Below are 12,265 nucleotides of genomic sequence, written 5' to 3'. Positions count from 1 at the left end.
TATATATATATATATATATAATACGATATCAGTATCACGAATATTGTACCAGCGCAATTGTGAATTCATCGACGGAAGTTCCGATACTCTTTAGGTTTTGCCTCGGACAACTTCACACCTACGCTGAATGATTTTCGTGCTGATTTTGTCAGACCATGGAAGTGTCACTAGGATGTCAGAAATGTCGACAACTGCCATGGGACCAGCAGCCAATGGTGACACGCTGTTTTCCCTGCGGAAATATTACTCTAGGTAGGATATAATTGCAATATATATAAACGTGTGTCAGATAGGACAGACGAAAACTATCATGTTTCTGATTGGCAGCTGCCTTGATTGATCTACAGAATTCGATCAGTACGCCCAAACCTCACGTCTCGAGCCATCACAACGGAATTCAGTATGCCACATGTCGCTGTTGAGTAACTCCTTAGTTAGTTGATCTGTTTCCAGATTTTCGGAAACCGTGCACGTTGTTTTTAGACAAAAAGTGACCTTAACTGGTAAACGGTTGACCATGGAGACAACGTACCGAACGGAAAACTCTCACATACAACCACACTTTTGCGATACTGGAATACTGTCCGGTGTTTAACACAAATTATTCATTTGGTGACGGAAATCCCATTAGCTCCTACATATGAGTGTCTCGCCCGAACAAAGAGGTTAGGTCGTGAAATCCATGGATTCCAAGGCCGATGCTCGTAAATCGGAAGTAGCCGTAATCTGACAGTTCCGTGTGAGAACGGTTCATTCAACGTCCCCAGAACAATGGCTGCTACAGGCACGTACTGTATCAAACAGGTAAAATGAGACAACACCCATATTCTGATGGTCATCAGGATTTTCGGCACTGTTCTCTTCCCTTGAATAACTGTCACCTGTTATTCAGTAGTTGGGTGCGACGGGCGCGATATGCCAACCGAGAACTAGAGGGACAGAAAAGATAAGGGCGTTACTGCCTGGGGCGAGACTGGAACTGGAGGTGGTATGGCAGGTTGACCAGCTTATGAATTCAAACTCGCTACTGACTGCATCATGCTGCCTCATCAGTGTATCGAACAGCCTATGACCGAAGTCAAATGCTCTGCTGTACGAACGAGGCCTCGTAATCCGAGAGCACGGTGTCGGCTGACAACCACGCGTTCATATCCAAGCCCATAGCGGCTTCTAGTCAACGTCAGTTACAGCGATCTTCAGTAAACCACTCACTGAATAGGTATTTAGCCTGTTACTTTTGTACATGCTCGTAGTGCCCGCCCAACCTGCTAGCTTGATGTCGCCATCGTACTTAATGTCAGTATCACACCACCTACACGTATTTGGAACCAACACCAACGCATCGCTGGGTTGACCTAACATCTTTGCTGAACCTAATTTAATGTGAAAACTTGTCGACGGACAACTTCCGTCAATCGAACAAGACATGTGTCGTGTGTACACAATCTGTACCCCAAAGCGGATTCCGAACTTATTCACTACCACTGTTCTCTTCGCGTGGTAGCGCCCAATCAGTTAGCTCAAAATAGGGTGATTACCACCATCAATGACACTACGGTGCAGTCATACGTTGCGGTAGAATTGTTGTCGCAGCCTGCTGATACTAAAACTGGGAACGACCACGAAGTCAGACCTACTGGCGAAAGTTACACCTTGTAAACCAGACGTCAACCAGTCAGCTAAAGTGAGTATCACTTTGGTTAACGTTTAAAAATTTCAACGTAAATAAAACGATGCCGACTCAGCTGCGGCTTTCGTGTTTTTAGGTCGCCGACTTCAACTGGCCGAAATTGACTACAAGCCATTTTCGGAAAACTGAACAGACCGTGATCGTGATTACTATTTTTTGTCCATGGAGGAAAATGTTGGTAGCTCAGGTAGCGTAGATGGTGGTCGTTGGCTTGTTCGCTGAGCTGGGCAATTCGATTGCAAACGTTTCGTCACCAATCGAGGTGAAATCATCAGTGCGTTATTGGGGAGCGTAGCTGTGCGTAGCGGTGGGTTAGTGGGTTACGCGACCAACACAATTCTGACTTAATCATTTCCGTTTCTTACAGAGCCAATGAAAAGAAACTGGAGAGTATTTATGTAATTTTAGGTTCGACCTGGTCCCTTCTAAGCGACAAATCAATATATATGAAGAGTAGCTTTCAGCAACCACAAAACGTAATCTATTCAACCACCACTGACCATGAGGGAGTAGCTTGTGAATCGCTTGCTGATTTAGCTACTGGCCTGAATGGTGGGATGGTGATTAGAGTTAGCTTCTACGTCAGTTGATTTGGTGCCCGGTTTTCAGGTTGATATTCAGAACAGTCTGAACGGAGATTCTGTGGAGGTTGAAAGTCCGCTATAAAGATAAAGTGACCAGCGTGATCATTTTAGAGTTATTACAGACATCTAGAATCGTTTGCAATGTACGGTTATTAGCACAAGGATAACGTGATACAAGTTTGCGTGTCTGCCTGCCCGAGCACAGTCCATAACAAATAGAACAACAGATATGTCATTGATTGATATGGACCAGTTGACTGAACTGCTAATAACCAGATGACGACGACGGTCCCGACCTAAAGCTGCCACCTTGACGTTGCACCACGGCCGTCATTTGGATAACGGGACAGCTTACTGAACTAGGTGAGTGAAGTGTCCTTTGTGACACATTTTCCACACACGCACTGGTTAATCGAATCGGTAAACTGGTTTGTGGCTGGACTTGCTGGAACGTGCAGCTTGACCTGGCCAGATATCTGCGCAGATGACGTCAACAAGGAGTTGACATTTCGGCGTAGTCAGCTGACGTTACCGGAGACAAATATGCGCGCAACAAACGGTGTCGCAAAGTAATTATTGTTGTGACAGTAAACTAGGCTGTGCAACAGGTCGATCAGTCAGACAGGTGAATTCACGGAAAACCTGAACCTTTGTGTCTCTGCAGCCACGAAAGCGAAAAGCCGATAATCAGCTGTTCGAAAAACGGTAAGGCCAGTTTGTCTACCTGAGCTCAGTACAGCATACATAGAACATTACGGCGTGATATATGATCACAATTGGAATATACCGAGCAAGGTGGCACAGTTACACAGAAGCGGTCTGCCCGGCACGACTGCCAAACGATACACAGTTCGCTACTGCAAAACCGGACATAAATGGTCATAGTCACACCATATCTTCCTAATGTTTCTCCACGTTATGGGAAGAATCGTGCCCACAGGAAAAACACTTCGATAATGTGCGCTTTGCCACTTGTCTGGATATCCAAGTCGACTGCCACACGATAACAGCCAGTGTCTCTATCAGTTGCCACACCATCCGGTTACGCCAGTGAATTTTATGGATGTGACTCGATTCACTTATTCAACAGTGTGCGAAACGCATTTTCGAACATGTGAAACAGATGAAATATGGATTAATACTACATAGAGTAGACAATACAATAAAGCAGCGGTCGCTCACATCTCCTGATTTTTGCAACTTGATCAATTTCCCGCAATGTTATTTTCGTTTCTGGTTCATAGCCAAACACAGAAGCCAAGTACACAGATGGCTTTCGGTCCAGAGGAGAGGGCAAAAGCATAAGTATGCAAACAACTCCCGACGCACTATCAGAACCCGCCGGCTGTCACCGAAAGTAGGCAAGCATACTGAACTTTTCGTTACCCACATGTGTAGACGTGTGAGATACTTCGTATTTCTCGCCTCACTCAAGAGGAGGGCACTTATCGACGAGACAACTTAGTATCATCTTCGACGGTTCACTTCCTAACTGAGGGGAAGTTAGTTGAGATAGAATAACGATGCCATGTAACGGAGCGTCTGAAACCATGGATCACCAGACAGTTTTACCGCGTTTTTCACAATTTCACATTAAGTTTATATTACTCAAGCCTCCAACTGAAAACCGCGCCTGGAACCATCACAAGTGAGAGATTCAGCTGCGTTCCAAGTAAGTCTTTCACAAAACCAAATAGGTTTGCAAACGAGTCATCATCATCATCATCATCGACAGCATGACATCAGTGTTCAACACCGATGCTTCACTGCCGTATTGCAAACGAGTGTATTTCGCTAATTGCGTGCAATTTGGTTTCAAGTAGAACATAAGTTTGACGGAAACTCGGGGACTGTGCCTACCTGATGAGTCCCAAGAAGGACGAAACCCTCGTGGGTTGTCGAAGAATTTTCAAGTGACCTTATGAGTAGTGCACTATGAAAACCGTGCTCTTCCATGGTAGTCTGTATATTGTTAGTCTCATCTTTGAAAATGTCTGCGCGTGGCTACTAATCAACATTTTGAGTGCAATAAAAAGGAAATAGACGGACAGCAAATGATGGATAAACGACTTGGTTTCAAATCGATGCCCATGGCGTTCTTGCGGTCAATTTTTTTATCACACTAGTATGTAGGTCCGAGATAATTTCCCTCAATTGACCTTAGATTACTGCCTTCACCCGCACAACCATGAACAGCGTTCAATAAGTTCACCACTACAGATGAGGATACGTTAGAAAGGAAAATGGAGGCCGCGAGACAGTAAATAGATGCATTTGCACAGGTGAGGGGGAAAACAGACTGACACGATCCATCCGCACTCACACTTTGCGAATAACTGTGGAATTCAAATGAGTCATTTAGTGTTCACCATTCGACTGTCAAAAGGAGTGCGCAAAGTACTTACAAGGTTGCTGAAAACTCTTCGACAGCCTACGACCGGTTTCCCCTTCTTGGGGCTCATCAGGTAGGCGAAGTTCCCGAGTTTCCGTCAACCTTAGTTCAGTCGAGTCTCTCGTGAAAACCTAACTGATTTGCAAATGAGTGTATTTCTCGAAAACAGTCGAATTTGGATTCAAGTAGAACATAAAGTTGACGGAAACTCGGGGACTGTGCCTACTTGATGAGCCCCAAGAAGGGCGAAACCGATCGTGGGCTGTCGAAGAGTTTTCAGCAATCTTGTGAGTAGTTTCCTTCATGAAAATATACTGCGATATCTCGAATATCGTGCCAACTGAATCATGAGGCGCCCCGTGTGCAGCACATTCAGCTTTAGAATATCATAAACAAGAGATTCAGTTGGGTCTCTCAAGAAAACCAAATTGATTTGCAAATGAGTGTATTTCTCGAGTGTGCTAAGTGTTTCAAGTCCTTTGTATGAGGCTGACTGCATTTCACGGGCAGCTAGCTCACCATTTATCATTTGATCTTCAGCTTTTCACATTTGTGGCTATTGTCCGAAAGTTATCACCGACATATCACCACTGCAGATGAGACAGCGAAACCAAAAAACCATACGCAACCACACAGTTGCATGGAAGCGCAGGTGGTACCGTAAATATGCGAGAGATGGGGACTGCGTCCCGTTTGGATGTTTCTGGTTACACTTCCCACGCTGCTGTGAACTTGCGCGATTCAGTTTATCTCAGCGTTACGGTTACATAGTGATTGTTTTCACGAATGAGTGTGTTTGAGGATTAATATGATGCACACGAGTGAGTTCATCGAAATCCTATGCCCCATAAGACTATGTTCGAGCAGCATTTAGCAAAGTTGTGCACGCAAGACTGCATCATCTTGATATGGAATAGGTTCACTGGCTCAGTGTGGCATTAACGTCGGCACCGATGCATGAAAAACTTTCTGCCTTGAACAGAAACAGAAACGCAAGGCACGTGAGGATATAATGATTTCCAAAATTTCAACCACAACTCGAGTGGAGGGACGAAAAAATGTGCCAATCAAATAATTTTCTCGTGATCATGGTTAGTTGTTGATTTGCACGCATGCAGGAGAGAAATGTCAAGTGACTCGAACGGAGACATGGTCAGAGCTTCGAATGAGTACGTTCTCCTCAGAGCCACCATGTTCCCGCAGAAGAAACTCTCCACGATGAGGTGAATTCCCCAAAATTGATCCATTTTTCAGAAACATTAGATTGCTCGGAGGTCCAAGAAAACTCACGCAACCGTAGTTTCCTCCCGGCGAAGACAGGGGTCACAAGAGGGAGTGGATTTTGGCCTATCCTTAGAGGATGAACAGTTTTCATGAATAATTTACAGGACCCAAAATCAAGGTAACAGGTTGTTGATGATTTCGAACGAAATATTCAGTTAGTTGAACTCAGTTTGGTCTATAAATGTAAGTTCCTGAAACGGCCTCAATCAAACTACATGAGGTACTCAGTGATACAAATGGTGCCTGTTAGCGTTGTTTGTGACTTTCTCAAGCACAGCCTGGTACAAGCAGTGTCATAATCTTACATCGACATCAGCCAACGGCAAGAAAATTTTGCAAAATCATTACCCTAAAAATAGTTGGCACTCAATAGTATATACTCGTCTTGAATTTAAAGAGATACATGATCACACCGTTGATTTTTCGCGATGGCAGCTCCGTCGGGAACTGCACGTAAACGGGCATTTAGCTACCCTGAAACCATGGAAGAAGGCTCTAGTAAAGCGTGGGAAGAATCGGGAGGTATAGGCACTTAAGGAAAGAATCTCTTCCATTCCTAGGAAAGAGAATCCAGAGCACGGACTTCACAACGTCCGCAACAACTGAAATAAACACATCTCAACAGCAAGTCAGAGAACAATACAGCTTGAAGGAATTTGAGACATTTCGCCTTGCTCAAGTATGTGTTGAAGAGTCAGTCTGTCCACGGATCTGATGACGGCAACAACAAAACCGTTACTATTGGTTGGTGATATGCACGCAGTAAGAACGTGCTATGGTTCAAGCAGTCCCTTCGTGGGACTTTTTGATTAGAGTTACAATGACCGATTGACCTTAGTCTGCTGAAACACATCATTGTTTTCGTAACAGATTAACCAAGGTAGAACACGAAGACCTACAACCAACTTTGAATGATTTACTGTGTGGTATGGAACCGTTTCCCAACATTCTAGGGTACAGTAGTTTGCCCCATTTCCGGAGTCTTAGAGTAGTTCTCTCCATTTGCAAGTAAGCTGGGACTGAGCTGAAGTCTAAGATACCTTCTACCTGAACTACGTTCTGCGTCAGAAGAATTAAGAAATCTAGCATCGAGGAGAATCGACTGACTGTTCTGAAGTCGAATGCTTAGTCGGTGAGCGCTCGGAGGAGATACATGAGGAATATCTTGGTGTATGAATCGCAGTGCTTACCTCGTTCAACTACGACTAACGTTTTCGAGGATGCGGATTCTAGAACTTCACATAGACTGATTTGGAAAAAGCTTGTTTGACGCCCCGCTTAGAGTTGGCTGAAGCGAGCACGCAAAGAACTGGTGTGCAAGCAGGTATTTGGTGACAAATCAAAAACGTTAGGGCAGCAGATTTAACTTACCAGGTGGAGATGGTTGAGACATGCATTACGTATGTCAAGCCACCGTCTATTTAAGAAAGCCCTGTTTCATCCCAAGCCAGTATACTGACGAAAGGTTCGCAGAGAAGAGGCCATGACATCATAACGTAAGTAAAAGTAGCTACAGTCACACTGAGTGTGGTGGAGAGGTTGGGGGACGCGCGAACATCCTCGCACCTGGTTGGAAACCCTGCAAGACAAGGCAAACGGTCCCAGTGGCGAGCATGCTGTCATTTCCTTGTCGGACTGCCTACACAGAAAGATTGTATTCCTAGAGTTCATCTGTCGTTGGGCGTTGGGCATACGTCGGATGAGTTTCGCAAAGTATGCTGAATCAGGCCCGCTGATAGTACCTCAGTTCCATAGGATGTTCAGATGCGTCCATAGTAATGCTGTCCGGAGGTATGGAAGCCTTGCTTATTGACATGGAAATTCATCGCACCAAGTCTTCAGTTTCACTCTTCACTTTTCCTCAAGGATGTACTGCAGTTGAACGCCAGTATGTATTACCGGGGTGTTGCCGTCAATAGCGATTACTAGTACTACCATTTGAATTATGGGGATGAACAGTTAGCATACAGAGGGCGCAGCTCAAACTGGATTTGGTGCATAGGTAAGCTAAGCGCGGGAGAGGATAATGAGTACAAATTTGGGTTCGCTCACCTAATTTAACCAAGATCTGAGTGATTCGAAGCCCACCGATGTGTTTGTTGTTTTGAGTCATAAACTCGAATCGCTCTGACCCTTGAAGTAGTTGTTTTTTTCCCGTACTTTCCTACAAATCATGGAAGTTGCGGTCTTTCTTCAGTGGAAACTGTTATTCGGCAAATAAAACCGTGGAATCCTCAGCGATAGAAAGTCTGATCTGGTGCACAGTATTTGATTCTGAGGAGTAGCTAGCATCCAGGGATTTCTCTTGAAATGATTGAAATGATCGAGTGTTGAGTGAAAAATGTAGAATCGTACGGAAGCAACGCATGTATAAGAATGGCGATACAGGATTGGTCAGTGTAGAAACCTATTGGCAAGGACAAACACTCAAGGAGTATTCTCAAAGAAGGAAAAACCCAGTTCAACAGACAGTACATAACGTGTGGACACATCACAGGTGGACCAGAAAAAGCTGGCAATTTGCAATCTTCCAAGCGGTGGACAGGCTATGTCCATCATCAGGGACTGTTCAACTTATGGTATTCACACAAATCCCGTAGGCTGGAATGGTCAGCCAGGTCGAGGCAAACAAAAAGGAGCTACTTATCGAATAGTACCTGCCAACCGCATCCCGATGTCGTATTATTGCGACAAACTAACGGCATTATGTTGCAGTGCAATCATAAAGAAACGCAATTGAACGACAAAAACACCGAGGTTACAAATAAAACTCACACTTCGGGATCTTTGGAGGTCACGGACAAAGTGTAGGTATTCTTTTTACTAACGGAATCCCGGACTAGAAAACAACCCTCACGTCCCTCATCCAAAAGGATAGCCTCGGCTTGTTGACGGGTGATATCTTTGTAGTACCAGCTGAAACAGAAGAAAAGTACGTGTTACCAGACGGTAAATACGGAGCGCTAGTGGCAAGAAGCTGTTGACCGCAACCCAGTTAACTGAATGCGGATCAACATCACGGACAGTAAATAATTATGACATTGGGATACTAAATTATCCAGGATAATCTAGGGTCCCTGGGGCACGGAGTTATTCGAACTTAGCTGGTGAGATAAGTCAACGGATGGAAATGAGCTAACGGCCATGTACGATGGGTGAATTTCTCTATGCGATAAGAATTGGGATAGTAATCGGAACCTCCTCAATGCGAATTCTACTTGAATTTAGTAGCTCCTAATCAAACTTAGAGCACTCAAATTTTTCCTCAGTCTCACTTTATACGGTGGTTCACGGATTTTGTGATTAAATCTGACTTTGAATGAACACAACTCACAATATCTGATGGTGACAATCTGCCTGGAAAACTGAGATCTTAACGGTTAGAAGCAATACTTGGTATTTCAAAGAAAAATTTGGGAAGCAATAACACAGAAGAAAGGTGAAAGCTTAAACTCAAGGGGCATAGTAGAGTAACGTGAATCCCTTCAAGTCCCACCCACCCGGCAGGTAGTAGCCTCAAACCAAGGACCATCAAAGCCTGTTGCGCTTCCATTCAATTCGGGCACATACAGGGACGACGTGTCATTTCTGGTTGGATAAAGGCAAGGTCTACAACGTGTTAGCGCGTCAACTGTCACCTTACAGTTGGAAGGCCTGATCACTGTGCGTTGAGGGTAAAAAAACTACTTCTCTCTGACCACTGGAGCCATCGAAACATTGCAAACTTATTGTGGAAACATCAGATTGGGAATGTTCAAGTATACAAAGCATGGTTTGGAGACGGAAAATAAAAGGCACAACAAAGGGTCTTAACTGCACTGGCAGGCATCGTCTCCGAAGTGGTTGGAGGAGTAGCGAGGCTGTTGTAGTCACTCTGGTGTTCTTAATCAATAAACCGCTATCCCTTTGTTTTTATTAGTCTGTTATACTAATCCTATTCAAAACTACCCGTTGCCATAACCTATGGCTACCCAAACCACCAAGCTATTCGTGACCGTCAACCTGAACCGATCTTTCATGTACAAGTGCACGAAATCCATTCCAAGGCTTTTCTTAGCTTGGTGATTATATCAAGCCCACAAAAGTGCTACGGTGCTAGATCTCAGTTACAGGACCAAAGTTGTAAGCACAGTTGATCCCAGTTCACCACACTTATGTTATCCAAGCACGAGGTAGGTTAACGTTATATCCAAGTACTCATTGTAAGACTCAACTATGCGGCTGTCCCTGTTTGGGCCCGCAAATGACAAGCGAAACTTTCCATGTACAAGTCACGAAATCCATTCCAAGGCTTTTCTTAGCTTGGTGATTATATCAAGCCCACAAAAGTGCTACGGTGCTAGATCTCAGTTACAGGACCAAAGTTGTAAGCACAGTTGATTCCAGTTCACCACACTTACGTTATCCAAGCACGAGGTAGGTTAATGTTATATCCAAGTACTCATTGTACGACTCAACTATGCGGCTGTCCCTGTTTGGGCCCGCTTACAGCAACGCTAAGAATCACTACCGGCAACCGGCGTCGGATGAACTGTTCTGGTATTAGGGCGTGGGATCCAAGGTATTCTCTGTGACTATTCTGCGCAGTATGACCAATTATTGGGAGGCAAGCTCATTAGAACAAGGCTGGCCTTAGTCATGGCTGATATAATATACAGAGCCGGATTACACCATTTCTGATAATAGGTATGACACCAAATATGATAGGTGTTTACCCCACAGGAGAACGAACGTTAGGGTGACTTGACTTAGGAGCCACCAGCCGAACGAAAAAACAGCTGATAAGATCAATTTCAGCTTCATGAGAAGTCGAACAATCTGAACAATCTGCTTTACACACTCACCTGATTTCGGGTCAGCTGTGAGCATGTGTATTATAGTTTTCACCTAGCCGGCTCTCGAAAGCCAGGACAGCTTTAACAAATCCCCAACACCTTTGGCGACGAAGTGACGTCTATCAAGCGCAGAGTTTACACCGCGACAGTGCGATCCATACTGCTTTATGGAGCAGAGACCTGGCCTCTACGCACAGAAGAACTGGACAGTGTACGACGTAGAAACGAAGTATGAAAACACTAAGCAATAAACTAAGTCAGACCGACGACTGCCGTTTCCCTGAATTGGGAATTCCGAGACTCAAATCACTACGGGCTGATGATACTGACAAAAATGGCCCGATTGCAAGGTCAGTGGTGATCGTGCATCAGTCATCTGCTTCAATGCGTAGCAGTCCAGTTCCCGAAATAACTAAGAATGCCATCGCTTCCAGTGATCGGCTATATCTCCCACGCTCTCTCATTTCCTGAAGATCAAAACTGTACCAGCTGGAACCACATGGTTTACAGCTGATGAACTCAACCGAACTGAAAGAGCGCATACCCCTGAACTGTCCTCAACAGCCATCCTAAGAACAGTAGGGCGGCTCCATCAAAATGACGCATTAAGATGAAATGCTGATATAATATACAGAGCCGGATTACANCTTAGTCATGGCTGATATAATATACAGAGCCGGATTACACCATTTCTGATAATAGGTATGACACCAAATATGATAGGTGTTTACCCCACAGGAGAACGAACGTTAGGGTGACTTGACTTAGGAGCCACCAGCCGAACGAAAAAACAGCTGATAAGATCAATTTCAGCTTCATGAGAAGTCGAACAATCTGAACAATCTGCTTTACACACTCACCTGATTTCGGGTCAGCTGTGAGCATGTGTATTATAGTTTTCACCTAGCCGGCTATTCGTTCACACAGTCTACCTCCCTTATCACCTTGCTGTGATGATATTGGCAAACCTATTATGCTTGCAATGGTAACGCAACTTTTTCAGGCATTCAGATCGACGGATTTCTCGGGTAACAGATTGTTGGAATCGAAATAACATGCGGCGTCACGTTTATGCACAAACGCAGCCCTGGGATGAATTTCCTAATGAACACAGATAGGATTACCACTACATGTAAATAAAAAACAAGCTACTATCGCAACACGTTACCGTTTCAATGGTGTGACATTCCATTGACAAACCCCAAACAGAGTTAAATGTTTTTCACAGGGCAACTGCAATTGGTAACATCAAACACTCGTTGAATGATGAAAACAAAAGACTAGAGAACAGGGGGAGGAGCACCAAATGATTCAAACATCAGAACAATCAGGCGAAAAACAGGGCCAAAATAACCATTTTTCTCTCTGAATCTCACTTTCAGAGATCGGATCTTGATTTACAGGTGGTTCATGCTCCTTGAATTGTACTTGAAAGAAGAAAAGGATGAAAGCGCTTCCTGATTACTCGTCAATATTCTAG

At 44.4% G+C, this 12,265-nt stretch overlaps 2 protein-coding genes across 2 annotated transcripts in view; one reads left to right on the top strand and one right to left on the bottom strand.

The window, feature by feature from the left end:
• The window catches only part of T265_06098 (hypothetical protein), a gene marked incomplete at both ends in the record, with an annotated part of 22,759 nt that extends 10,513 nt beyond the window's left edge, over nucleotides 1-12,246 (top strand). The window contains one exon of the mRNA XM_009171276.1: nucleotides 12,168-12,246. Within this exon, the coding sequence (XP_009169540.1) occupies nucleotides 12,168-12,246 (79 nt within the window). The remainder of the gene's footprint in view (nucleotides 1-12,167) is intronic.
• T265_13947 (hypothetical protein) overlaps nucleotides 1-12,265 on the bottom strand; it is a gene marked incomplete at both ends in the record, with an annotated part of 75,909 nt that overhangs the window by 43,995 nt on the left and 19,649 nt on the right. The window contains one exon of the mRNA XM_009171286.1: nucleotides 8,726-8,866. Coding sequence (XP_009169550.1) covers nucleotides 8,726-8,866 — 141 coding nt within the window. The remainder of the gene's footprint in view (nucleotides 1-8,725; nucleotides 8,867-12,265) is intronic.

This window comes from Opisthorchis viverrini (assembly GCF_000715545.1).
Source record: "Opisthorchis viverrini unplaced genomic scaffold opera_v5_134, whole genome shotgun sequence".
Classification (NCBI taxonomy): domain Eukaryota; kingdom Metazoa; phylum Platyhelminthes; class Trematoda; order Opisthorchiida; family Opisthorchiidae; genus Opisthorchis; species Opisthorchis viverrini.
The sequence above is the reverse complement of the archived record's forward strand: the minus strand, read 5'-3'. Positions and strand labels throughout refer to the sequence as shown.